Genomic DNA, 27216 nt, shown 5'->3' with positions numbered 1-27216 from the left:
TTCTCCGTAGTACGCTACACATATGGTAAGGCCGATGCGGACGAGGCCACATGTTTTATCCCCGAGGCACACCCAGATCTAGACCTAGTTCGAGGAGTTCATGCATATGACCTTGAACAGCGCGATTATGCCCCATATTATGATATTAGCCCCACGGTGTGGGAGCTATCCGTGATGCGGGCCGCAATGGCACGGACGCTTACCCGAGGTATATGGTGTATATCCCGGGCCCTCCCCATATAATAGCGTAACCCGGCCATCCCAGAGGTTTCCTCTTTCCAGAGCACCAACTAGTCCCCTCCTTCAATCTCACTCAGGTAATGGCGGCCCAAGACACTCCACGCATGCTCTGGAAGCATTCGGATCCAGAGTCCACCTACATGGGACGCTTCCGAAGGGCTCTCGAGCAGCACGTTGGGAAACAGTTCAAGGTCAGTGAACCAGATGGCCGAAGAGCCTTCACCAAACTAAGGAGTGGTCGGTAGGGATACCATGATCTATACGATTTCTCCATCACACAGCCAGTGACCTTTTGGGATTTCTGCTGGAAGAACTTCAATCTCCTTCACGAGGGAAGTTATACCACCGTGGTGAATCAATCGGCCCGAATGGACAGCATCCCCCACTGGTTCACCGGCGTCCGGCTGAACTTTGCCGAGAACCTATTATTCTCAGCCAGCCCCAACGGCCCCTGCACACGAGGGAAGGAAGATGCGAAGATTGCTGTGGTTGAGGTCCGTGAGAGCCTCTTCGACCCCCCCCCCCGTGTCTCTGACGTGGGGGGAGCTCCGAACCCGCACCGGACGGTTGCTCCAGGCCATGAAGGCCAACGGGGTGCGGAAGGGCGATCGCATCGCCGTCTGTGCGAGTAATAGCATTGACACGCTGCTCGTGTTCCTCGCTTCGACGGCGCTGGGAACCCTGTTCTCTTCCAGCTCGACGGACATGGGCGTCAAGGGGATCCTGGACCGGCTGGTCCAAATCAAGCCTCGGTTCTTGTTCATGGACGACCAGGCCGTGTATAATGGCAAGACGATCGACCTGCGATCGAAGATGGGGGCGGTCGTGGACGGAATGCGTTCTGTGCAGGAATTCCGTGGCGTGGTCTCCCAGCCGCGCTTTGCTTCCCGGCCATTGCAGATCAGCCAGATACCCCAGGCGCAGCTGCTGGGTGATTTCTTAGCCAAATCCACCGATGACCGGCTGGAGTTTACACGCATGCCCTTCTGCGATCCCTTTTTGATCGTATACTCATCGGGCACCACCGGTCAGCCCAAGTGCATTGCGCATTCAGTCGGCGGGGTGCTCGTCAATGCGTATAAGGAAGGGCACTTGCATTCAGAGCTGGATGAGTCCAGTACGGTGCTGCAGTACACCACCACCGGCTGGATTATGTATCTCTCTGCTATTCAAAGCCTTTTGTTCGGGTCCCGGGTTGTACTTTATGATGGCAGTCCGTTTATGCCGCGGCTTGAATCGTTGATTCGGCTTGCAGAGCAACAGCGGTAAGCGATATGATATGTACTGTATTTCCCAACAAAGAGCTGACATATCTAACCTCTCCCAGGGTAACTCATTTCGGCACATCCCCACGCTACATGTATGAGCTTCAACGCGCAAACATTTCCCCGCGACAGATCGCCGACTTGAGTTCGTTAAAAGTGGTGACCAGCACGGGGATGGTGCTCCCCGACGCTCTGTTCGAGTGGTTCTACGACCAGGGCTTCCCACCCCACGTGCGTTTGAATAACATCTCCGGAGGAACCGATCTGGCCGGGTGCTTTGGAGTGGGCAACTCCCTCCTCCCCGTTCACGTGGGTGGCTGCGCGGGAATGAGTCTCGGGATTCCGGTGGATGTCTACGATGCCAGTATCGAAGGCGCCGGCGCAAAGGGAAGGTCTGTGGCGATCGGGAACGCCGGGGAGCTGGTAGCCACCGCTCCTTTCCCTAACATGCCTGCTTGTTTCTGGGGTCCAGATGGGCCGAAACGGTATCATGATGCCTATTTTGCTCGATTTGACAGTACGTTTCATTCTCCACCTTCCCATCGCAGCATTCTCTTCCTTACTCACAGGAATTATGACCCAGATGTCTGGACGCACGGGGACTTTGTTTCCATCCACCCCGTCACCCGCCAACTATTCTTCCACGGTCGAGCAGACGGTGTCCTGAACCCATCCGGGGTGCGCTTCGGATCGTCGGAGATCTACCAGGTCCTAGACGCCGAATTCCCTAATGAGATCACGGACTCGATCTGTGTCGGTCAGCGACGACCCCAAGACACAGATGAGCGGGTGATGCTATTCCTCTTATTGAAGGCCGGGGTCAATTTCACCCCGGGATTAGTTGCCCGGGTGAAGGGCGCCATTCGCCAGAAACTGAGCAGCCGGCATGTTCCGAGCTTTATCTTTGAGACGGCTGAAATTCCGGTACGTACCTGATCCAGACTTGTGACCGAGTAGGTGGTGAGCTCTAACGATTCACTGTTAGGTCACCGTCAATGGAAAGAAGGTGGAACTCCCCGTCAAACAGATCGTCTCAGGGAAGCGGATCAAGCCGTCCGGCACGCTTCTCAATCCGGGGTGTCTGGAGTATTATTATCGGTTCGCTGAGGATAAGCGGTTGGTTACCGCGGGGGAAAGTAAGCTCTGAAGTAGATAGGAATGTATGCACCTACAGAGGCTCAGCGCGTGTTTATTGGGCCTGTATATGTAAAAAGATATTGAAAGGGCCGCAAATTAGCACATAAACATGGGATTTGCGTAATCCAGTAGTCCTCTCATTCACTGTAATGGCCAACTTTGCACCCCCTCACATAATTTGTTACTGTGTGGACCTTCAGTTATAAATAGACCTGATGATATCTACAACTCATCTCTACACACAGTTCACTTCCCTATGGTCCAGACCGACATGTCTGACAGAAAGGTATGCATGCCTAGTCTATCTTAAAGCCAATCTAATAGTCTTAAACAGCAAGCCGTTATTAAATTTACCCTGACGGATTTGAGGGTCATCATGAGGAGGTCATCAGGTAAGACTTAATCAAGCTTTTCTCCAATGTATTTCACATGAGTTTGACTGCTCTTCATCGACTAAATGATGACGACGCTAATATATATTTATGTATTAGACCATTGACTGAGGATGCCATTGGAAAATTAAGGTTTGAAGAGGGTCAAAGTCATCCTCCCAGAAGAGGATGACGATTAAGGACTGAACAGTAGTAGCATGACTATCTAGAGAAGAATCAACTGTAGATCCATTGTAACTGCCCCTATAAACTATTATCATTTTTCCTATATAGTTCTCCTTTATGTTGTGTCTAGTACATACGACCACAGGGTGTGGAGAACAGGGCTTCCCGTCCGCTCAGCCGTACTTAAGCCACACGCCTACAGGTTAGTAGTTGGGTGGGTGACCACCAGCGAATCCCTGCTGTTGTATGTTTTTGTCTTTTTTAATATTTTTGGCGGTTTATATTTTATATTCAGCCCGTAATCAATTAAAATTATAATATAGAATACTTTAATGGAATATCAGGCGAGGGGGCTCTAGTTGTAAGCTACCGTCGGACAAATGGATGCTCCATCAATTCTCTCGCCGTTTTCCGATCCTCTGGCACCCAGGCAAGCGTCATCTTGATAAACGATAGGAAGTTTTCTCTTTCCTCTTCTTCTAGGGGAAGTGTATCTAGCTTCCGATCGGGGATTAAATCCGAATGTAGAAAGTTGCCTTTACCCTTGTTAGCATGTCAATATATATATTACCCGAGATGGGTACATACCATCCCTATAGAAGAATGGACCACCGAAATATTGCTCTGCATCTTCACAGACCTTACCATCCTGCCGTTTGATAGGACTGCGCCATTTATAACCCCTCGCCGAGTGATATCTTGTAACCATCTCTATCGGAGGAAGCCCAAACAAAGCTATCATCTCCCCAAGATGAGCCCTGGCATCATAACACCCTTTTCCATCATGGACATGACAGAATAACCCCCTCCCCACGATAATCTCCCAGACAAGAACGCCTAGATTCCATATATCAGCGCTCATCCTCCACCCACAGCCCAGTATGACCTCCGGTGCACGGTAGTGGTCTGGTTGGATAGGGTGGATTCCCCAATCATCGTGGCTGTCGAGGCGGTTGGAGAGTCCAAAGTCGACGAGTTTGGGTATGTTTCTGGTCACTTTCTGGAGGGGTCCAAAGTCGTTCTGGCTGAGGTATATTGGTCTGCCGGTGGAGTCGATTTTGTATTGCATCGGGTGGTCGAGATGGTGATTCATAAAGTCACCTAGTACGTCGGCATCCTCAAAGGTGAGCATTATATTGTCGAGTTTCAAATCTAACGAAAGTCAGCCAATTTCTAAACGGACGGGATTAGAGAAACAAACCAGTATGAACAACCCCACACCCAGCATGCAGATAATCCAACGCCACAAGCAGAAAATAAACATAAGTCTTAACAAGTGGAAGCGGGATAACACCATTCCTGAACCTTTTCTTGAACAGCCACATCGGCTCTCTCATAGGCTCGTACGCCAGACACACATGTTTCCCTTCCGGGCCAGCAATCTCGAAACAATCCGAGTATGTTCTGAAAAGCGAACGACCTCGATGCGATGCGTCGGTCGTTGCAATGTGGTCTTCGATTTCGCGTTCATCGGCTGCATGCGAGGTGGTGTTGGTTATCTTTAGTGCTATGACGTTTTCTGGTTCGTCTTCGTGTCTATGCTTTGTTAGCATCGTGATAGTATGAGTAGGTAACTTAGATAGAGAATACCCCCGCATATCACGCGCAAACCAGACTGTAGATGACATCCCCCAGCCAACCTTGACGAGGATTTGGTAGCGATCGGCGAGGACATCTCCAGGGTTTGCTGGGTAGAAGGTCTTGGGGTTGTAGCCGGGGCTGATCTCCTCGTCGATGAGTTCGTGTTGGGGTAATAGAGTTGGGGGAGGGAGGGTGAGGGGTTTTCGGGAGAGGGAGTGGAGGGTGCGTGATATATGTCTTGGTCTGATTCTGTGCATTTCGTTGATGAATGGAGTGTAGATGGACGGAGTGAACTGATGATGGCAGATGAAAAGGGGGCCAAACAAACATGTCAAATCGGGCTTGGCTAAAGTAGTCTACTATTGCAACTGTTGAAGAATGGATGACAATGATCAAATTGTCCTGCTATCTCACAACTATGTATAATACTCATAGTTAAGCCAAGGCATATAGACAAAGGAGACGATGAGAATGACAGATTGCCCAAGAAAGAAGTGAACCAGAAGAAAAATCATACACTGCATCACTCTCCGGGAGTCCCAGGAGAAAATGAGAAAAGATATCCGAACGAGTCAACGCGGAAGCAATAAACGAATCGAAATATATCGTCGACCAACGACGCAACAATGAAACAAAGTAGTTTTAGTGCAAAATGGTCTATGCATCGCAGTAAAAATGCGAGGAGACCCCCAAAACATCAACTCCGCATCCAGTCCGTAGACTTTTCTCAATCAAACCCAACCAGCCAGCCACTTGACCCGTGGCAAGGAGCAATGAGTATCGCGTGTCACCCCAACCCTATACAAGAATCCTGAAAGAAAAATAGAAAAAGACAAAATAAGCAGCAAAACAGTCGGGGGGTAACAAAGCCAAAAGCACCACAAACAGTCCGGGTAATTCAAAAGAGCCCAATCAATGCAGACGTATATCGTTTCCGCCTTTCTAGATCCCTGAAAAACATAACAATTCCAGCCCACCCAAATAAAAAACAGATAACCCCAAGAAGTTGGCAAAGAAAGCTCGAAACAGAAAGCCGATCACATATGGCACAGTCGTCAAGACACACCAAAGAAAAGCAACTCCGAAACCATAGGCATGCAAACAGCAAGCCACCGCACTTTCTATACATCATCGCGGCCAGGCTCACAGGCCAAAAAAACAAAAAGTATTTCCCTAACCGAAAGATAAAACAAGGTATCGTTGGTGAAGTGAATAATGCAAAAGAGTAGGAGAAATCGAATCGCGCCGTCGCTCGCAACAAGCTAGAAGGATCGCAAACAATCTAGATATAAGTGTCGTCATCAGAAGATAGTGTATATACAAAACACTGGTTTATCTTTTTCATGTTTCTTGCGCTCGTGAAACAAAAAAAGTTTCGGTATAAATCGTAATAGATGCGATGGCCGTGCCGAAAGAACGAATAAAGTATTATAACCCGCGGTTAGGGAGCCCGATGATGCAGAAGAGTGAAGCGACAGACGAAAAAGAAAGAGAGCACGCCATGGTCGGAGGCCACCTGGCGTGGCTTGGCCGACTAGGTGCTTACCATCGGCGCTGAGCGTTCTGCATCATAGCCGGCGAGATGGACGTGGGTGGGCTCGTAAGAGTCATTCCAGTGTTGGGGTTGACAATAGGAATGACTTTTCGGGTGCGAACCGCGTTGGGCTGTTGGTAGCTCATGTGATTAAGATTACCGGCGACACCGGGCTGAACGTATGAATTGCTAGAAGCAGGCGACAAGGAGATGGACGGGGTGACTTGTTGGACGGGTTGGATCTGGTGCTGAAGAGGAGAGGTGTCGGGAGAGCCGCTAGAAAGAGAGGAGCGATCGGACGAAGCGGAATGAATAGAGTGCAGCTGCATAATGTCAATAACCGTCCTTCAGAGATCACTGATCGTCGTCTATACATACATCATCCTCAGTCAGGAGTCCCGGGCAGAACTCAAGATCGTCATCCAGATCAAACGACCGTCCAGCCTCAAACCGTGCACGGAAAGCAGACACGGCAGGAGCCTCGGCGAGCTCCCTCATACTCTTCACACCTCGAAACTGACGCTGGGCATTCTGAGCAGCCATCTTGGGTCCTCGTCTAGAGCGACCGCCGTGGTGGTTATTCGAGGTAGCCTGCATGTGTGCAGCAGCCCCGTGGTGAGGGTGCTGGTGCTGCTGGTGGTGGTGACCGTAGAAGAATGTCGACATATTGAAAGTGGCGAATGATAAAAGCAATAAGCAGTAGGGGAGCAGTGACTTTTTTTTGCAACTGGCTCGAGGGTCAAGGTGAATCAGATAGAAACCAGCACCTTGAATAAATCCTGAGCAAGGAAGGGAAGAATAAATATAGTAGTAGTAAAAGAGATATATGAGACAGGAGAAAGTCAAGTAGTGGAAAGTAAGTAAAGTAATAAGAAGACAAGAGCTGATGTGAAGTAAAAAATAACACAAGAAAAGGGTTTTTTTTTTCGAGCGAAAGAAGAGACGAAATTGGCGGATAGTGGAGGAGAGGTTGTTGTGGGATGGGGAAAAACAACAGGAATATGGCGGGACAAAAAGAGCAGAAAAAGAGGCCGGGAAATGCAAGAAGAAGAAGAGAGGAGGAGAGGAGGAAAGCCGGAGCGGACGGAGGCGAGAGGAAAAGAGGGGCTTGCGTGGCCGCGGATTGGCTGCTGCTTTTTGCTGTGCTGCTTTTTTGCTGCTGGGGCTGAGCCAGTGGGAAGTCGGTGGGGCACCGCAAGGGCAGGCTGTGACGGTATGGTATGGTAAATGCCCTTCCCATGCCAGACTCATCCCCCTTATCCCTCGTCATGTACAGTAAGAGGGTTACAGCAAAGTCTTACACCCCTCCTGCACTAACGGGGTCACGCACCAGCCTTGAGGGGGGAATGACCCAACCAGGACTCCGCTGGCGGCTGCTCAGTGGCAAGGCCGGATCCTCGACCACCAATAGGGGGTTTTTGAAGGGGGGAAAGAGTGGGGCAAGTGGGGAATTAAGGATTCATTCTTAAAATCAGACCAATCAGCGAATTTCAAGGACACATTCGGCGGTTCCCTAGTGGTAATAAGTGACGTTATGGAACGACGGACTAGGCCGGATTGGGAGGCAGACCTGCACGATGGGACCTTGATCTAAGGGAGTGGCTGTCGGCCGATGCCCGGTAGCGTCACATAGTAGGCCTGAGACGGTATTGGTTACGATACCCGCTTATACGTGGTAGTTATGACCTCGAGGATGGATGCAGACGGCCGTTGACCCCTTATGTTACCGGCTATTGGATGATGATCATGATAGTGTGGTGATGAGGTGTCTCCAAGGTGTTCATCGTCCCAGAACAGACTAATAATGAGATGATGATATGGTGATGATGAGGAGAGAAACTTAATAAGATCGACTCCATTTGTCATTGGAGAAACACGGAGCAGGATTGTCTTGCCAATTCCGACAGGCAGGCATGCGTTGGCGCTGACCGTCTGCGGGTATGATTTGCACCTGTATTGTTTCGGTATCATCATCATGGTGGAGATGAACCGTGCCACCTGTCCCAACCATTTATTGGTGATGACCAGCAGATCCTGCAGGTCTTCGTGGCTTCGACGGTTTTCCAAGAACCAAAAAAGGTGCTGTTTTAGGGTTGCTCTCCACCTTCTCCATTTATTATTACTGCTGTAACAATCCAATTCATCATCAGGCAGCTCTACCTTGTGCTGTGGATGAGGTCCGCTGTGGCATTGCATCTATATTTGTCTACGTAATAGTAGAGTAGGTTGCAGTGCAGTGTATACCCAAGTACCTAGACGCCGTAAGAGCGCCTCCTGGAACACCCGATTCCCCGACAAGCACAGTCCATTGTCCAATGCGCTCTGCTTGTCTGCAGAAGCTCAGACTGGTGACACATGGGCCTATCCAGGGTGGCATGAGGCATCCAAATCCTGTACATCGCAGAATTGGGTAGTCGGTCATCTGTTGATCTGTTGATCCGTTGTTCCTGATCCATGCTGCATCTGTATCTCACCGCTTTTTGTTATCAAAATAGCCTGAAACTATGTTTAATCCTTACCCCTCTCGTGGATGATGCATATTTGTCAGATATTGTGTACTATGTACAGTAGTCATAGTGGAGTTTGTACTCAGATCTACTATATGGAGTAGATGTTGTCAGATACTATGATCATATAGTGGGGATGTCAAATATACTCACATCATCCAAGAACCCACTGGATATTGGGATGATGAATATGAAATGACAGGTGTTTCTTATCCAGCTCTAGGACCCTTTGCTGAGTCGAGTACTAGCTTGGCGATACTGTAAATCCTTCAGCTTCACTGCGCTGACTCAGTGCCAGCGCAGAACAATGGAATAAGCATAAATAAGCACCAGACAGGTCCTAAAGCTCAGAACTGTAATCTAGCACAGCCATATTCGCGAAGCTGCAGCCCTGGCCTTGTGCCTGTCTATCAAGTCCCTGCAGAAGATGGTAGCCTGATCTACCGACGACATCGGGTGTTACTCGCCGGCAATCACTACGAGGCTATTTGGACCCCAACAGGCTATCATGAGGCCAGATAACAGCCTCGTGCGGATGGCACTCTTCATACTGTACAATTGCCGGTTAATGTATCCCATATTCTAGCCAGCCTGCAACATATCGTCTTAATTTATATCGCCTTATCCTTGATTGTGACGAAAATGGAATGTTAGAAATGGTATGCATCACAGGAGTACCCTCAGCACCCAACATGGTATTAACAAGTTCGAATTAGGCATTATATGACATCTCAGCACTGATGATGTTTACATTACATGCAATTAAGACCTCATAAGTACAAGAAAGTTCCAGGTGATCTACTCGACAGCCCCAACAGCACCATATGGTCCTCAACCCAGCCAGGCCTCGAATATCAACGCATGGAAGCCTAACCATGACCTGGAACAAACTTACTGCAAGTTCTCTCATGCAGCCTGATCTGGGTAATATCAGATTACCGGAAAACCACAGCGGACGTTATCGGATTCGTGAGCCCCATGGCGAGGAAGCAACATGCGGTTCGCAGGATTGATTGCCTTGCAGACCAGGCAGTGGGATGTGGATGTGAGATATCAGATCTGTGAAGGTCTGACTGCGTCATGGATGGCGATAATATATATCAGACCTTGAGTGTGTGATTATTGTTTCAGCCCCTGTTGCTATCTGGTATTTCTACTAGCAGACTGCTAATAGACAGTTACACTTGATCTCATCTGTCTACTCATACTATCTAGTCCTCGTTTACTCCGTATTCACACTCTATATCCCAGACAATATGTATATATCCTAAAGCAGCATGCAAAACAAAATAATACTCATCTCATGCACACATACGCATGTCGTACACAGCCCCAGAAAACAACAACAACAACAATGAAGCAAGGGATTCAAAACACCTCTAGTCTAGGCCTGTTATTGCCGCCCTTGACGCAATTAACCCATGTTTTTACTCCGTCTTTTCCCTCCGACACAATGTCTAGCATGCATGACGTTGACTTCCGAGTCAATATCTCAGTTTATCTATCTGGCACTCTGCAGAAAACCTGTATATCTCGTATCTCATATCTCATTCTCCATTTTTTTGATCTCTCTGAGATCCAGATGGTAGGTATGTTTTGTATTATTGTATACTGTAATACGAATAAGGCAACCCCGGCTGATTTCTGTATGCATGTATTTCGTACATTCCTTGACATGTAGGCAAGGGTGAGGTATGCGTACAGTACACATACATTTTGGAGTATGGAGCACAGGATAGTACATATGGAGTACATACATCATACAGGACTTGCTTGTTTGTGTTTCTTGGATTCTAGGGTAAACTTAATTCGAGCTTGTTTTTGTTGTTGATTTTTAAGTGTCGATGTTATATAAGGTTGACTTTCTTGTCGGAAAGAATATGGGGATGTTGACGCAATTGCATACCAGGTCTAGACAGGGCTTTCATGTCAAGCTAGTCTCATAAAATCTGATAATACTCAAATATTGATCGGAAATTGGAATGATATGACAAATTGAACCTTGATGCTTAAATGTAAACCAAACGCCAGTATGCACAAATGACTCAACACTATCCCTTACATCATAAACAAAGCAGCATTGACTTTACTTGTCAAGATTTTTGCTCTTCACCATTCTCCCAAGGAGTTCCTTACAGTGCTTCTCACTGTATTGCTCCCACACTTCATACAGTGATACCAGCTCCTGAGTACACTCGATCACGGCTTTGATGTCGACTTCGCTTTCCGCAAGCCATCCAATGAGCTTTTGGATTCTGGGAGGAGGTCCGGAACCATTCTTATCCCCCAATGCGGCAAGGATATTCACACCACCTTCTCTCATCGCTCCCGCCAAGGATGGTGTTGCGGACCCGTGGAAGCTTGTCTGGCTTGGCTTGAAGACGACAGCCACGATGATGGCCATGACAGCGATGACATGAGGCGGATATAGCAATGGTAAATCGGTCAGATAATGGTCATTGATCACTGACCAAGCCAGTGCCATTTCATCCGATGTAAGAGCTAGCTCCGGTTGAAGCTCTGACAGCGTTCGATATGGGTGATGCACGATAAGCTGTGAATTCATCTCTGATATCAAAGCAAACTCGCATTCGCCTATCTTTGCAACGTCGGGAGTAATGAAGTCTGTCAAAGGTGAGTGATAGATCCACACGGGGCAAATGCTGTCTATATCCATACCTGGCCAAAGACCACGCGCTTCACCAACAACAAACCGAATATGTTGAGGGCTTTCTTCCATCTTGCACGCAAGATAGAACGCAGTGGTCAGAACAAGGTACGGGTTTGTATGCCTGATATCATTCTTGGTGTAAAATCTCTTGATATATACCTGGGCAGTGGCAAGAGCTTGTTGTCTTGTCGACATTCTCTTGCCGAGCCTTGTGAGTTCTGTTGCTGTTAGCTTCGCTCTCCAGCACCAGAACGACGACAAGGGCATATAACTCACGCTGTCCAAAGTAAATATTCAGTAGCCTTTGATCCGGCAAAGGAAACTGTGAATGCGCAACCTTGTCCTTTTCTTTTTGTTTCTCACGGACATCGGCCAAACTCTCTCTCGAGAAGAGCCAATGTCGACGTTGAGTCGAAACCCAGTAGTTGGCAGCCATAGCACATGTATTTTATGATAGAAAAAGCTTGGCTCAAATGTCAGGATAAGCTGTTCATAGTCTTTGTTGATGGTGTTGTAGAGCCAGTAATCCAATCATTCTGAGGACAACCGTGTGGGTCAGTAACGCCATCCAGCTATCCTACCCACGACATAACAACTCACCCTGATTAGAACAAGACAGAATCATCATCACCCTTTGTCTCGAGCCGCCATCAACAGTTCTCTGTGCATGGGACGGTGCAACTTGATATATCCATCGCCGTCGAGGTATCCAGACAGGTGACCTGGGACCTTCCCAAAGAGGCATAGTAGGGCTGGGCCCTCTGATCCCGTGAGCGCTGGGCCGGAGGCTGGGTTTGTTCCGGTCCATGGCGTCAAGAGTGGAAGGCAAGCAATCATTGCCGCTTGATTTCTCATGGACCATCGGGAGACATGATCGGAACGGCATGTTGTTGTCTTCATAACTATTGAACATTCTCGGTTTCGATGCAAAACGCTCATTATACTCGACTTATTCTTCCTTACTACGACAGGGATACGCCCAATCCCTGAACCGTGACCCCTCCCTGAAAAAAAAAAAATAATGACGGGTGCCCGGTAACAAATTTATCTCGAATATGGCAAACGGCGAGTCGAAAGATGAACGCGACCAACGGGTTGCGAAACTCTGGGAAACCCTGGATGCCCAGAAGGAGGGCCAGATTGATCTCAATGGTTTAAAGAAGGGCCTCAAGAGGATTGATCATCGTGAGCAGCCGCTTTGATTCCATGACCCGATCTCGTGCCTCTTTGCGGCGGCTGACTGTTTTTCCACTTCCCTCCAGCTCTCAAAAATGCCGATGATATGTTGCAAAATATACTGCGAGCGGTCGATACCAACGGTGATGGACACATTGATTACTCCGGTAAGGTCGCACGCATTCCGTTCTTCAACTATCTTGCCAGCGCTACCCGACCTTTTCTTTCTTTGAACCGACCTAATGGTTACCAGAGTTCCGAGCCTTTGTCAACCATACCGAGGCTGGGTTATGGGATCTTTTCCAGAGCATCGACCGCGACCATAACGGAGAAATCGATAAAAGCGAGCTGCAGGCTGCTTTCGCCAAGTCCGGGATGACCGTCTCGACCGCAAAACTAGACGACTTCTTCAAGGACGTGGATACGAATAAGGATGGGGTCATCTCCTATGCGGAGTGGAGGTGAGACACCTTGGCGGTCAGGTGAAACTTTCTGGATGTTTCTAATGATTGATCGTTTCAAGGGATTTCCTGCTCTTCCTCCCCGCTTATTCGTCATCCGACCTTCACGCCGTTCTGTCATACTATACGGCCACGGGCAATCTGAACCCGGAAGGAGATGTCCACATCAACGATCTGCAGGGTTTAGGTACAGACCACTCGTTTCCTAAACGTTATATCTTGGCTCTCAAGAACCTTTTGTACAATATTTTCCCAGTGCATGCCTTGGCAGCCCTCATCCCACTAGCCCATGCGGAATCCGCTGGGATCTCAGAGTCGGCTGCTGCACTTAACAATGCTTCTGTTTCATTAGATAGTGAACCCGAGCTGGAGTGGCTACCCATACCTAGGACTGTCGCCATGTGGATGTCTTTCCGATATTATGAACAGAAGTTGACGGAAAACACTCCTCAATTAGGTTATTTTATTGCGGGCGGGATTGCAGGCGTCGTATCGCGGACGGCCACCGCACCTTTGGATCGTCTCAAGGTCTATCTCATTGCCCAGTCCGGTGTGCAGACGGCAGCAGTTCGCGCGGCGAAGGACGGCGCCCCATTACAAGCCGCAGGCAATGCATCAAGAACGCTCACCGGTGCGATTAAAGAGCTTTGGCGCGCTGGTGGAATTCGGAGTCTATTTGCAGGTTCGTTTTAGTGCATCACTGTCGGAAGCATTCCTATTGACGAGGCCAGGAAATGGATTGAATGTGGTCAAGGTCATGCCCGAATCAGCTATCAAGTTCGGAGCTTATGAGGTTGGTCGTCCAATATTTCTCAATGTGGATATTCTGTGAATGCGTGGCACTGACTTTACCCAGTCTGCAAAACGTATGTTTGCTCGACTTGAAGGACACAATGACCCTAAGCGCCTTCTGCCAACATCGCAGTTCTTGTCCGGAGGGTGTGGTGGAATGGTGGCCCAGTATGTTATGTTGCGTTCTCTGATTGGACATATCGTATCTAACGTGGCGACAGATGTTTCGCTTATCCCATTGATACCTTGAAGTTGTAAGTATTGTCCTCGACTCTATTCTGGGATATCACAGCTCATCATCATGATAGTCGAATGCAATGCGAGACCGTTGAAGGTGGTTTGAAAGGCACCCGGCTTATCGCGGCCACGGCTGGAAAGATGTGGAAGGCGAATGGCCTCTACGCCTTCTTCCGTGGCCTGCCCCTTGGACTTGTTGGAATGTTCCCATACGCTGCTATCGACCTGACTACTTTTGAAAATCTTAAACGAACGCTTCTCGCCCGCAAAGCTCGCCTTAACCATTGTCACGAGGACGATGCTCCTCTCAGCAACTTCACTACAGGAGCTATTGGAGCTATTAGTGGGGCAACGAGTGCTTCTGTTGTTTACCCATTGAATGTCCTCCGAACAAGACTGCAGGCCCAAGGCACTAAACTCCACCCTGCTACATATAGCGGTATTGGTGATGTGGCCCGCAGAACCCTGCAGTCTGAAGGCCCTCGTGGTCTCTACAAAGGACTCACACCGAACCTCCTCAAAGTTGCGCCGGCAGTATCCATCAGCTACGTCGTGTATGAGAACTCGAAACGAATGCTTGGCCTGAAATAAAATCCCAAAGGAGCTTTTCATTATCGGGCTCATTCATCCCCCACCTGATCAGGCTTTCACCGCAAGAAATCAGTTTATTGCCGCCGCTGTACACTGCCGAAGATTTCCCATTTCATTTGATTGTTAGAATATTTTTGTCAAGATACCCACAAAGCCCACTGCCATGTATGGCACAGTTATTTTCCTTGGGTGGAAATCGATAGATTTCCTTTTTTTCGCATGCTATGTTTTATTTTTATTTTTTTTTTTGATAGCTTGCTGCATATTTTATTTTTTTTGTTTCTCATGGCATTCATTTTTATTTACTGGCTCATAACATGAAGTGAGACCACTGCCCACCTCATCTGCTCAATCAATTGGGATCATGATGGTTTACATACTAACTAACCACACTGGCATGAGCCATGTGGGAATGCATGCTGTGGAGTTTGTTTATACTATGGCATCTTTTTGCATTTTGTTTTCAACTTTCTGTATACTGGAGGATTCCCCCAAACTGTTATTTGAAATGTATCAAAAGACCCTTGCTTCACAGCATTTATAAATCAACATATGAGCATTATTATAATGACCATACTTCTTGAATTACACGTACATATGGGGTTACAACCTGTCTTTGGTTTTCACTGCTGAGCGTGGCTTGTCATTGTCAATATACTGTACAGTATAATATTAATCTCATTACAGCGATGATGTATACAGATGTCAATGAAAAGCATTAGAAAGTATCAATTAAAGTTTTCTGAATAAATTCAACGGAAAAAGAAATACTACTTTCTTCCCCCAGAGACTGCTCTCACCTCTTCGTCCTTGGGAAGAATATCTGGAGTCGGCCCGACGGGAGTGATGCTGAATGGGTTGATCTGCTTATGGCTCTTCGTGTAATGTTTCTTGATGTGCTCGAAATCCGTAGTCTCCCGGAATGCAGGAATATCCCAATACAGCCGACGAAGCCAGTTGTGCAGGGCCGGGTAGCCCGATCGGATGTCACGAATGTTGCACTTGAAGTGCTGCACATAGACGGGGTCGAAGCGGATGATGGTCGTGAAGAGCCGGATGTCTGCTTCGGTGACGTTCGAGTCGAAGAAGAACGGCGAGTCAGAGCTCTTTGGAGCGGAAAGATGAGCTTCGATCTTGTCAAGGGACGAGAAGAGCGTCTTCACAGCTTTCTCGTAGGCCTCTTGGGTCGTGGCGAATCCGGATTTGTAGACGCCGTTGTTGACATCGTTGTAGATCCACTCGTTGGAAGATTCGATGCTTGAACGAAGTGCCAGAGGGAAGAGGTCGACCTTTTTGTACTGCTCGGGAAGAAGATCGTCGAATTCATAGTAGAGCATGCGGATGATTTCGGCGCTCTGGTATTAAGTTGGATGCGTCAGTAACGTAACCACGCTTACGTCTGAGATCATTAACGTACCTCATTGCTCACGATCCGACCAGTTTTCTTATCGAAGAGCACCGGGACCGTGAATCGTCCAGTGTATTCCGGATCGTTCGAAAAGTAAATTTGACGAAGGTGGGTGAATTCAGGATGCAAAGGGTCCGGCGTGGTATTTTCCCCAGGCAGTTTCTCGTCGGGTGTTGCAAAGCGCCATCCTATAGTTGGAGCATTAGCAATCATTTCCCGCCATCATAAGATAAGTCCTGTTGTATATGGATGCCGTACCATTCTCTCCCAAATGCCAATGCACAGATGTAAATGAGATGAAGTCTTCAAGACCCTTGAGCTTTCGCGTGATCAACGTTCGGTGCGCTATGCAGAAGAACCCATACGTTAGCAATTGTTTCCCTAGAGACATAAAGCACAGAAGAATCCTCACCCCATGGACAGGCATATGAGACGTAGAGATGATAGCGGCCCTTTTCCGGAGGGAATTCCGCGCCAGCTTCTCTGGAGATCCAGTTTCGGAAAACCGACTGTTGTCGCTTGAATTCGCCCGACCTATCGTTGGGATTCACCCAGTCGGTGATCTTTCCGGAATTGCCAGTCTGTTTGATAGGAAAGCGAAACGTATTAGAAGGACGGTTCAACAACCGAAATTGGAGGACAGCTGCTTACCGCCATGCTGCGTGTTGAAAAAGGGATTTTTGCGGAGAGAACGGAGCTTCTGGAAGTTGAGCTAAGGAACCCCGCAGTGATAATTCTAGGATTTAACAGACGTTGGGAGAGTGTCTGAGTTCGAAGGAATAGAGAGAACATAAGGGAGCGTAGTGACGGGCAGTGGCGTTGGTCTTAAATAATTATGATAAGAGGGGAAGCGTTGCATGGCCTTTGGGTGCGGGGAGCCAAATGACGTTGCTTACGGATTGATCGCATAACGCCTGACAAAGCAATTGCGATGATGATTCAACACTGATGCGATATTATTCAGAACATGGAATTTTGCATCCAGAGATAAATTGCTCATACTAATCTAGCACGTAAAACATATTGCCAAAGAAGGACAATTTCTATCATTCATGGGGAATTTTGTATACTCGGCCTACTTCCTCAGCTTCACCATCACGTAAGGAATCTCAACGTCTTCCTCGGTCGTGTCCTCGGCCGTCACTTCGAAAATTATGTTCTTCTGGTGGTCTGGAACGGGTTTCTTGCTGATGTGCTCAACCAGCTTGCTCATACTAGACAGAGAATATTAGTTTTAGTTTCATCAATGAGACACTACGGGTTGCTTGGGTGTACATACGGCATGGGGAGACGGTCCTTAACCTTAGACGGAGGGTAGAAGCTGGCGTATAGCAGGCTGACTCCAGAGCTGACCATGCTAATCTCCAAGCCCTTGTCTGCGAAGTGCTTGAGGAAGTCTTGGAGGGGAATGTCGTCCACCTCAAAGCGATCCCAGAGTTGGTCGATTGTAACTTCACCATCCTTACCGGCATATTTGCCCTTGGGACTAGCGATAGGCTCACTGAAGCCAAGGAATGGGAGGGCAATGTTTATGAAGCCATTCTTATACTGCTCAATGTCATCCTTGCCATCGATGATCTTGTACAGCTCAAGGGCAACAAGGCCGGTAACCAGTGCAGTGGTTGTAGCAATGGCAGGGATAATCTTGCCAGCAATGAATTTAGTCTTGTGTCGGTCGGCCAAGGGGATGTCATAGTTCTCGGCACGCAGGTTACTGGCCGCGGTAATGAAGTCGATGTGGTGGTTAGTGTCGTCATCCTTTTCGAACTCAACAGGGTTCAGACGGAAACCGGCAAGAGACTTGGGCGACGGAAGAGAAGCGACAAGGCGCTGGATCTCTTGACCATCGTCAAAGGAGGAGGATCCTCCTGCCTGAGCGTTCGGGTCAGGTTCGTTATCATCCGCCTGGATCTTGACGCTGGAGCTGGGTGTGAATTCGGGAATGATCATGTTGTCCACAACCTTCCTGTAGTACTCCTTGTCCGCACCAGGGTTCTTAATTCCATAGTTGAAAGCATGGAGGTTCGCGCCAGCGACGATGAAGCCAATGTGTGTGGGGCTTGAGCTATCGAACTTCAATGGGGTCGGGGCACGCTTAGGTCCAGACCAGAACGGCTGGCCCGAGGATGTCTTCGAGTCCCGGGGGAAGTTGTGGAGTAGCTGTTGAATTGCATTGTTGTACTGTGCCTCAAATTGATGACGGGCCCAGATAATGCAGTCATCGAAGGTCAATGGCTTTTCGGTCACCAAGAAGTCACGCAGATGCTCCAAAGTCTGCTTTTCATTACCAGCTTGCTTAAGGGTCTGCTCGATGTAGTTGGGCTGAGAAAGGTACATGTTGACAGCCTCCGGAGGCCCAACGAAGAATGTCTGGAAAAGATCTCTAGACCAGGCGATAGTGTGCTCGATTCGGTTAGGGAAACTCTTCAATGTGCACATTGGGAAGGATTTCTCTGGGGGGTCTTGGGAGCTCGAATAGGACTCGGTGATGTGTGGCAGAACAACCTGGGTGTTACCCTTGGTACCAAGAGTTCCACTCTCGAGTAGGGGCTTCCGGAAGAAGACGCAGCGGCGATCGACGTATGTTCTTGCATCGACGTTGTCCAGGGCATTGGTGACTCCATCCAGGCCTTGCCAGAACTCCTCGTTGAAGATGTGCTCGGTGTCTTGTCCAACGCGGTCACGCAGCGTGACAATCTTATCATCCAACTCGGGATTCATAGCCTGAACCGCAGCAGAGGCACACTCACTCTTGAGTCTGCCAACATCCTTGGTACGGAACAAAAACTGTCTGTTCAGGTTGCTCTTCTCGATCTGGTCCATATCGGTGACAAAGATCTTTCCTTTGGGACCGGTTCCCAAGCCCATCATCGCCCAGTTCTTCAAGGTTTCACAGCCAATAGCTCCTGCGCCAACAAGGAACTGGGTAACATTGGCAATCTTATCCTGGAAGTCCTTGCCAAAGACGGCTATTTGACCATCATAGCGGCTGCCAATAGGCTTGCAGTTTTCTTCGGATCGAGGAACAGATGCGGGAAGCGATTCCAACGAGTCGACGTAGAGCCATTGGTGGACGGGGTTGAATTTGCCGGAGACAGCCTTGAGAACTTCCTGTGCCGCAATACCACCAAAGAAAGCAGCCAAGGGGTTCAGATCACCACGAGCTTGGTAACTCAGCTCTTTGATGACCTTCTCATCCAATTCCACCTTGTCTTCCAGACTTGAGGCAAGGTCATTGGCAATCTTGATTACTTCTTGGGCGTCGCTATCAGAATGAGGGCGAGGAAGTTGGCCATCGTGGGCTTCCGCAAACTTGTGAAGTGCCTGGACACCAATGTGCAACTGCTGTGGCCGGTCAAACTTGGCAAAGTCGGAAATCATAAGTTCAGGCTTGTTAAGCTGCTCATTGAGTGACTGGAAATCAACAAATTTAGGCATCTTGACCTGGTTGAAGATACCACCACCCTGGTACGACCCCAGACCGGAGACATCTCCAATAGAGAAAGTGTAAGGGCCCTTGACGGTAACCTTGCGAGGGGCGCAACCGTTCAAGCCTTCCATGCCCTTAATCTCGGTGAAGGTCACGAAGTCTCCATCTTCCAGACCATGTCTAGTTTCATCGAGAGCGGAGACCAGACCGTCCTCGGCAACATCGGCTACAATACCACTCACAGCCTCTTCACCTGTGGCATCTCCCACGGTAAAGTTCTTTCCAAAGTCATTAAAAAGGTATCCAAAAAGACCGAAAGTGTCGGTTACGGTAAGGTAGATGCCGTTCTTGTGGCAAAAATCGGCGATTGCGAGCTGTTCCTTCAAAGGTGTCAGAGTAAGAACCACGGCCTGGTAGCGCTTGAGCTGCTCGAGGTCATTCACGAGACTTCCACCCTCGTGGACTGTGACAGGGACATATGAGTTTAATTCGGCGACTCTCGGAGCAGTTACTTCGGCGCGGGGCTTGCCAACGTCTTGAGGCTGGAGGAAGAATTGGGATGATAGATCTGATATAGCGACGGGGGCAGGATCGTAAAGAGTGAGTGACTTAACACCGGCAAGGGCGATGTTTTTAGCTTGAAAAACGAATGTTAGAGAAGCCATCAGTAAGTATGTTTAAAGGCGTTGAACTTACCAATTTCAACACCCAGACCCTTCAAACCGACGACGAGGACATTCGACGATCCCATGCGCTTCATGGCTTCATGGCCAAGGACATAGCTACCGGCAGTCAGTATGAGTTGATGGATTTATAAGCCGTGGCAAGGAGCACCCACAGTTGTCGACTGTACAAAGACTCGTCAATCTCTCCCTGCTTGATCATCTCCACAGCCTCCTGTGGGTTGTCGACCTGCATTTTGGAGTCCTGGAGCTTGTCAGCGAGAGGAAACCGATAAGATAGTCGGAAAAATCTGGATAGCTAGCGATCAAACCTACCGTCATGATCTTCTTTTTATCCGGTGGAGCTGCTGTTTCCTCGCTAGACGCTCTTCGCTTTCCCAGCTTCGCAGCCTCACGAACGGGAATATCGGAAGGAATGGTGAAAGACTGCAAGCGAAAGTCTTGCCTCCGAGCAAGACTTTCCACCAAGTTAAGTTAATGTCTACAGCTTTCAGTGCAGACTCAAGAGGGGTAGGAGCGGTCAAGTACCCGAAATGCGGTTAGGCGTAGATAGATAAAGATGACTATACAGGACCTTAGAAGGAGAGGGAAAGGTCCAGGTAAAGATGATATTTTCAGAGGCAAGAAGAAATGGCAAAGCAATAGAGAAAACGATGGAGAATTAGAGAGAAAGCGACAGATGTTGGAAACCTCTCAGTCAGCGACGTAAGAGGGACAGCTGCAAGCGGGTGACTCAGCACAGCGCGTGCTCTGATTGGCCACAGCCCCGCGGAACGGCATCGACCAACAAAGGACCAGCAATGGAACAGACCGACAGCGCAAGAAGACGACGATTCAGAGTGAGCTTGACATTGCCCGCATCGAGCTCTGCTGTGGATGTGATGGGGGATATTCAGGAGCGAAACTGATTGCAGAAAACCACACAGACGCCAGTTATCGAGCAAGAGACAGCTGCACACCCTACTTTCCAACTCCGCGCTCATATATCGAATCTCCGACGCGCCGCGGCATTACTCCAACACATAGAATCGACGACGCAAGAATAATTCCCACTGGCTACATGTGTCGTTACGAGCTCCTAGGTCGTGGAATTCTATATTGGCAGCGACAAGAGTCAGGTCTAGATAGAAATTTCTCCTCCAGGTGTGTATTCCGGCACGTTCCTCGTGCCTCATTTGATCTAACCCTGGCATCTATAGGGAACTCCCTACAGAATGCTCCACGAGATCCTGCTTTCCCTCTCCGGCCAGCCATCGCCTCTCATCGACATATACTCGGATGAAAATACCGTCTCTCAAGATGCTTTTCCAGTGCTGTCACCACCGGAGAAAGCCCTCCTCACGTCCCTCGCCCGTTTGAGCCGGCTTCATGCCCGGCTACGAACGCAAACTTCGCTGATTTCTTCTTCGCATACCTCGGTCATATGCCGCGCTGTTTCGACCGCAATCACCACAGAACACCTTGGCGGATTCCAAAAGAAAATATTAGAGGTGGAGAAGGCAATACTTGTCGAGGATAGCGGATATGTTGGAGGGTACGGTATCGTGCCGCTGTCGACGATTGTTGCAGAGTTCGCACCATGGACACGACGATTAGAATGGCTTTGGGAAATCGTGCGGTTTATACAGCCCGAATACACGAAAAGCAGGTCTTCGGACGGCTGTACCGGCGCCGCTTTGATCGATAACCTTCGAGCGGAATCGCAAACGGGATACTCTGACCTTGAAGAGATGGCGCTGCATCTGGTTACCGCCGCGGAGACTGCTTGGATGAGGCAATTGTCAATGTGGCTTTTGTATGGAAATCTGCCTATGTTTGGAAAAGATGATTTCTTCATCCAAGAGGACATTTCCAGCGAGAAGGATCGTCATCAAGGAGTAACACAGTTTGTCATGCATGCGAGCTTGCTTCCGAAATTTGTCTCGCCACAAGCGGCATCGTCTATTCTTTTCATTGGGAAGTCCTTGAACCATATCCGAGCAAAAAGGAAAGCTCCTATGGCCGATACTCCAACTGGCCTTTTGACTTCTCCGGTCACTTTGCATGGGGAACATATTGAGCACCTTGCCGCTTTGAAGTCACCTATCTCAACCCCAAAGCTTACCAATGCCATTGATACCATCCGACTATCACTGTCGCAAACCACACTTTCTAAGCTACTGCCTCTGCCAAAAATCCTCGAGATGCTGTCCTTGCTTCATGATTTTCTACTTTTACGACGCGGCGAGTTTGCCATGGCACTTGTGTCACATGCAGATGCCCGCCTAAGTGAAAGACATCGGAGGCCGGAACTTTTGACAACCAGGGGGAAATCATCTGAAGGACTAGAAGGGCTTTCTATCACAGAAGGGGATGTAATGGCTACCCTGGCGCAAGCGTGGACCGAGCTCTATTCTTTACAGTACGAAGAAGATCCGGCAGATGATGAGCTCGACCTTGCTCGGGATCTTGTCCAATTATCCATCAGCGACAAACGAAACGACGAGGCGATGGCAACATCCCAGGATACGGCTGGAGTTGATCTAGTAACGGAAATATCAAGCGTCTCTTTTGAAGATCTCCTTTTCCCAACGCCAACATATCTTTCAGTTCATGTACTGCAACCCCTTGACCTATTCCTCTCAGCTTCCGACGTCGCTATATATTCAAAGATTCACTCCTACCTTCTGGGTCTCCGGCGTGCGCAAATACGCCTAGGTGATCTTTGGAAGCATACATTTCTCCGAAGAAGTCACCCTTCTCCATGGGGTCCTCCGCGGAGTAACACACCATTTGGCCAGAATAGGCTCAAGGCAGGGAGACAAAGAGACTACATTCGAATTCGACAAATGAGGCCAATATGGGCGACTGGCAGTGCTTCACTGTTTGTTCTGTCAGAAATCGGGAGCTTTTTCCAAGGAGAGGTGATCAATGGCTCCTGGCAACATTTCCGAGAATGGATTGAAGGGCCCCCACCAGCAGGATCAGTGGCAGGCTCTCGACCTGGAACCGCATCATCATCTAAGCAGCAGCCCGATAGTATACAGGGAAGCTCTACCCAAAGCACACAGAGACAACACGACCCAGAGACTTTGACGGTTGCACATCGGCGGTATCTTTTTACTCTCGTGCAGTCACTGTTTCTCACAGATTCACCGTTCACAGGAGCTCTTCGATCACTTTTGACTAGTGTTGATAGCTTTATCGCCCTCGTGGTTCGATTAGAGAGCATCCAGCGCAATATGGATCTAGAAGAAGATGAGGGTGTCGTTGATGACTTGGCAGACTACCCAGGCGAAGAGAAAGAAGTCTGGCAAGAACTCAGCGCCACGCGATTGAATGTGGAAGCGGGAATTAAGGATGTGGTGGCTCGATTAAGAGATATCGATGATAACCAATCTGGGGAAGGGCGAAGACTATTCGACCTTTCCAAGAACCCAGCTCAAAACTGGACGGCTCAGCAGAATGGCCATGCTAGTCACTATGTCCCACAAAAGCCCATTGGTGTGGATCGACTGTTGATGAAGCTGGACTTTGGGAATATCAACGATAGTATCGGTCCTGGAACTGGTGTCGCAGGTGGATTCGTCGAGATGGAATAGAAGTCCCCGAAGAAGATAACCGGGATTCTCGCTCTCGGTGGGATTTTGCTGGCTACGAACGCGCTTTTGCTTTATTTTGATGTCGCCCGAAAGTCTGGTACGTCTTTTAAGACACGGGAAGGTGTTTGAACAAGGGATGGAGTTATGAATGTTAGCTAGTGTATAACCTACCTTGCTATGAATTTTAATTATAGATTCTACTAATGAAACTTGCCACGGCTGTGCCGTGATATGAATGAGAAGCAGTATTCAGATGCTATTAATTAGCTTTCTACTCTACTGGCTTTAGACTCGTGATACACCCACACAGACAGAATAAAAACGGACAACAATTACCAAAGTAAAATGCTCTTACAACCCCTCCCTCTGACAAGTCCTGGTTTTTTTCGCACCATGCCGTCGATATCTGGTCGCGTAAATCTCAGGTGGACACTTCCACCCCAGCCGCCTCTGTTTATTCCCTACATACTTCATCCAGAGATCCCGCCTCAAAAGAGGAGTAGCCTCAAGATCGATCCATAACTTCTCGATTTCATCCCCGCGAAGACGCTCAATATACCCTTCCAACCATTCTGTATCAGTATCACCATTTAGATCCAGATTCTCCTCCCCCTACTCCTCTGACAGGTCCATTGCGTCGATTATATCCTCCAAGTCTACCCCGTTTTTGGTGTCGAGCAGACTCTGCGTGTATACGTCAAGTTTGGGGTAGGGTAGACTGCCCATGCTCCATTCCACATTCTGAGGTTCACAGATGATATGATAGTAGCTTGCTGGGACGAGAAGCCAGAAATCAAGTCGCCCTGTAGCCTTAAAACGGGGATATGTATGGTTGAGTGAGCCAGGTGATGAAATGGGGCTCCTTCCACATGGCTTTAGTATATCGATTGTATTAAAAATCTCCACAGCCCGCCCATGATGTTCATCAGGGATACACAAAACTCGGTCCTGCAGTTGTAGAAATAATCAGTACTTTAGTAAAATGGTAGATAAATGGCCATACTTTCGTCAAGCAACGAGATCCATAGTAGACCAAAGCATATTCCTGAGTAAAGAGACAGCATATGCCAGCATCTGAAAGGACAGAAACAATGGCAGCAATCTGTTCACTACTCGGGAGCAGATCGCCAGGCGCTCCTCCTGCTAGGAAGTCCAGCGCCGGAGATACGAAGGCGCCGCCATCTGCAGTAGCAAACGGATTGTCCAGCTTCAGATCATCGGTCATAATGTAGCATGCGGAATGCTATGAAGAGTCGAGCCAAAAGGACAAGAGCCAATATCGACATGGAGAGATTGCTGGGGAATAAGGAATGAGGGGTCGTGCCATCCATTTTGTGCGCCAGTCTTGGTCATCATTGGGAGATGCTAATTTGTTGATCTTTGTGGTTTGGCATAGTTCATATTTTTGTACATTTTTATATTTCATTTTGCGTTGATTCTTTACTCTAATGGACTATTATGAATAGTAGTAGCCTTAGTTCAAATGCCTGATCCATGGTTAATGTTCTACCGCATACACAGCCGAGTGACATCTAGATTGTTGACATATCTATGCCATCAAACACTTTATATGCTAGGTGATCCTGCAAAATTCTGTTATCCATCAGTACAGCACGACCCAACACCCACGATGCTCGGTCGACTCTCACGTTGTAGCTTTCTGCCCAATCCTGACCCATTCTGCATGGTTTGCGGCCTTATGCTTATTGGCAAGCCGTCTACTCTACCATGGACGCACCGGTTCAGAGCGAGTAGGTCCAAAACCTGACCTCATGTCCGATCGTACTTTTCATTAATTTTGACTGCATCTAGTGTACTGCACCCTGGATGGAGTTCAGCTGACTGGGGCCTCCACAAGGAATAATTTCCGGATTCCTAACGATGATGAGATAGAGCAATGGGGCATCAGAGGCTGTCCTAAGCATGGGAAAACAGACATTTATCTCTTTCATGAGCTATGTTGGCGCCGTCTCGTGGAGCATTTTGATCCAGGAGAGCTTCATCTAGGCTTTTTATTTGAGGCATTGGAGTGCTTGCCACTGCCAGAAAGTAGGGTTTCTCTCATATCATTTTAAATAATCTGATCGTCTGACTGTGTTTAGGGCATTTGAGCTACTATGGATATAAAGGAACTCGCATCCCTTATAATCCTTCTGGCCACCCGAGTCTTGAAGAGCTGATGCGGTTTGCAAAAGATCCCCCAAAGCGACACTACAGCATTGTGAACAGGATGGCAGATCCCTTTCCAAACCCAACAGATTGGTTCGATCGACTCCCACTCGAGATCAGTGAAGCTATTGGTGTCCTTTTGTCTACTCGGGATTTCCTTAATCTACGTTGTGTGTCAAGGGCTATGGAATCACTCTTTACCAGCTCTGCCTTCTGACGATCAAGATTCGGCATTAATGGAGAGCGCGGGTTTTTTCGGACTACTATTCAAAGCACTAAAGGAGATGCTAACTGGAGACTTCTTTACCACTCTACCTGTAAACTCCCCCGCACTGGTTGGTTCAAGTCTGAAATCAGGATGTGGGGGGCATTGCGATGGCTCCGAGATGCATATTTAGCCAGATTCCCCGGGAAGAGAGGTTTGAGGCCACTGGACTTTCGCGGCCGGGTCCTTCAGCATTACCACAATGCTAGCTGGCGAAATATGCATGTCGAGCGAATTGATATCACACCGTTTCTCAGTGGGATCGTTGTATCAGTTCTTCGAGATACTATAGACGTGTGCATTACCGGGATGGAGTTCATCTCTGACGACCATCCCAGTCTCATGCTTGGCTATTCGACTCCGGGAGCAAAGCCTGCTACCAAGGAGACATAGCGAAGTGGAATTAAGTCGTGTCGTGATTATGAGTATCCCGGAATACAGGTTATGGTCAAAGTCACTAGCTTGAGAGGGTTTAATGTCCGACGTGGGCCAAATGGAGTCTATGGGATTGATATCATTCAAGAACCTGACGACCCCTATTATATCGGGACTGCTCCTAGTGGTACTCATGAATTTACCATCCGTCTAGATAAGATCTCAAAGGTGGTTGGTGTCTTTGATGTAAGTCAGACGCCTGATAATATACAGTACCTTGTTTTTAGCTAATGATGACCTGGGACAGGATCGTAGGATGATGGATCTAGGAATTTTGGATATAGCAAAGAAGGCATACAAAATACAGAATAGAGCAGTGGGAGGGATATGTGAACAATTACAAAACCAAGGGTTATATACCAGCCCATCTCGAGTTGAAGTGAAGAAATGGCTTTATATAGGGTAACGTGACGCCTTCCCGAATAGGAACGCTAGACCCATTCCAGTAATTCGCCGTCACCGACTCGTATGAGAACAGAACCTCTGGAGAACTTCA

General features: G+C 48.4%; 10 protein-coding genes across 10 annotated transcripts; 5 read left to right on the top strand and 5 right to left on the bottom strand.

Annotated features, from left to right (window-relative positions):
• Window positions 1–320: 320 nt before the first annotated feature.
• On the top strand, window positions 321–2652 carry ASPWEDRAFT_170959 (acetoacetyl-CoA synthase; the record flags this gene model as incomplete). The annotated part of the gene is made up of 6 exons (XM_040830702.1): window positions 321–431; window positions 486–734; window positions 787–1505; window positions 1568–2022; window positions 2089–2429; window positions 2491–2652. 6 exons carry the CDS (start codon window positions 321–323, stop codon window positions 2650–2652), a joined length of 2037 nt encoding a protein of 678 aa, XP_040691163.1.
• A 780-nt stretch (window positions 2653–3432) lies between these two features.
• ASPWEDRAFT_39180 (uncharacterized protein) lies at window positions 3433–5042 on the bottom strand. Its single transcript, XM_040835050.1, has 4 exons — window positions 4790–5042; window positions 4391–4735; window positions 3788–4323; window positions 3433–3735 (listed from the first exon to the last, which is right to left on the bottom strand). Exons 1-4 carry the CDS (start codon window positions 5035–5037, stop codon window positions 3566–3568), a joined length of 1299 nt encoding a protein of 432 aa, XP_040691162.1. The 5' UTR covers window positions 5038–5042; the 3' UTR covers window positions 3433–3565.
• Window positions 5043–6322: 1280 nt separating this feature from the next.
• ASPWEDRAFT_26865 (DUF4452 domain-containing protein) lies at window positions 6323–6980 on the bottom strand (the record flags this gene model as incomplete). The annotated part of the gene is made up of 2 exons (XM_040832910.1): window positions 6323–6637; window positions 6693–6980. The coding sequence occupies 2 exons, from the start codon at window positions 6978–6980 to the stop codon at window positions 6323–6325; spliced, it is 603 nt and encodes a 200-aa protein (XP_040691161.1).
• A 3495-nt stretch (window positions 6981–10475) lies between these two features.
• Window positions 10476–12136, bottom strand: ssn8 (cyclin-dependent protein serine/threonine kinase regulator SSN8). Its single transcript, XM_040831913.1, has 3 exons — window positions 11769–12136; window positions 11501–11710; window positions 10476–11446 (listed from the first exon to the last, which is right to left on the bottom strand). The coding sequence occupies exons 1-3, from the start codon at window positions 11926–11928 to the stop codon at window positions 10908–10910; spliced, it is 909 nt and encodes a 302-aa protein (XP_040691160.1). The 5' UTR covers window positions 11929–12136; the 3' UTR covers window positions 10476–10907.
• Window positions 12137–12317: 181 nt separating this feature from the next.
• On the top strand, window positions 12318–15017 carry ASPWEDRAFT_153469 (calcium-binding mitochondrial carrier protein). The gene is made up of 8 exons (XM_040829640.1): window positions 12318–12677; window positions 12755–12835; window positions 12922–13129; window positions 13192–13811; window positions 13861–13922; window positions 13986–14089; window positions 14143–14175; window positions 14230–15017. Exons 1-8 carry the CDS (start codon window positions 12548–12550, stop codon window positions 14747–14749), a joined length of 1758 nt encoding a protein of 585 aa, XP_040691159.1. The 5' UTR covers window positions 12318–12547; the 3' UTR covers window positions 14750–15017.
• A 73-nt stretch (window positions 15018–15090) lies between these two features.
• Window positions 15091–21074, bottom strand: ubaA (E1 ubiquitin-activating protein ubaA). Its single transcript, XM_040829639.1, has 11 exons — window positions 20586–21074; window positions 20426–20514; window positions 20284–20369; window positions 17437–20224; window positions 17237–17371; window positions 17070–17152; window positions 16809–16981; window positions 16570–16738; window positions 16416–16502; window positions 16167–16345; window positions 15091–16104 (listed from the first exon to the last, which is right to left on the bottom strand). Exons 1-11 carry the CDS (start codon window positions 20589–20591, stop codon window positions 15520–15522), a joined length of 4380 nt encoding a protein of 1459 aa, XP_040691158.1. The 5' UTR covers window positions 20592–21074; the 3' UTR covers window positions 15091–15519.
• Window positions 21075–21105: 31 nt separating this feature from the next.
• ASPWEDRAFT_131705 (putative gamma-tubulin complex component GCP4) lies at window positions 21106–23980 on the top strand. The gene is made up of 2 exons (XM_040829283.1): window positions 21106–21413; window positions 21470–23980. Exon 2 carries the CDS (start codon window positions 21485–21487, stop codon window positions 23849–23851), a length of 2367 nt encoding a protein of 788 aa, XP_040691157.1. The 5' UTR covers window positions 21106–21413; window positions 21470–21484; the 3' UTR covers window positions 23852–23980.
• Window positions 23981–24130: 150 nt separating this feature from the next.
• On the bottom strand, window positions 24131–25104 carry ASPWEDRAFT_67699 (uncharacterized protein). The gene is made up of 2 exons (XM_040838923.1): window positions 24855–25104; window positions 24131–24799 (listed from the first exon to the last, which is right to left on the bottom strand). The coding sequence occupies exons 1-2, from the start codon at window positions 25074–25076 to the stop codon at window positions 24464–24466; spliced, it is 558 nt and encodes a 185-aa protein (XP_040691156.1). The 5' UTR covers window positions 25077–25104; the 3' UTR covers window positions 24131–24463.
• A 1030-nt stretch (window positions 25105–26134) lies between these two features.
• On the top strand, window positions 26135–26975 carry ASPWEDRAFT_39173 (uncharacterized protein). The gene is made up of 2 exons (XM_040835049.1): window positions 26135–26841; window positions 26937–26975. Exon 1 carries the CDS (start codon window positions 26379–26381, stop codon window positions 26676–26678), a length of 300 nt encoding a protein of 99 aa, XP_040691155.1. The 5' UTR covers window positions 26135–26378; the 3' UTR covers window positions 26679–26841; window positions 26937–26975.
• On the top strand, window positions 26639–27129 carry ASPWEDRAFT_39172 (uncharacterized protein; the record flags this gene model as incomplete). The annotated part of the gene is made up of 2 exons (XM_040835047.1): window positions 26639–26906; window positions 26968–27129. Coding segments are annotated over exons 1-2 (331 nt in total), but the record flags the coding sequence as incomplete, so codon positions are not given.
• Window positions 27130–27216: the final 87 nt, after the last annotated feature.

This window comes from Aspergillus wentii (assembly GCF_001890725.1).
Source record: "Aspergillus wentii DTO 134E9 unplaced genomic scaffold ASPWEscaffold_3, whole genome shotgun sequence".
NCBI lineage: Eukaryota > Fungi > Ascomycota > Eurotiomycetes > Eurotiales > Aspergillaceae > Aspergillus > Aspergillus wentii.
This window is presented reverse-complemented; position numbering and strand designations above follow the sequence as displayed.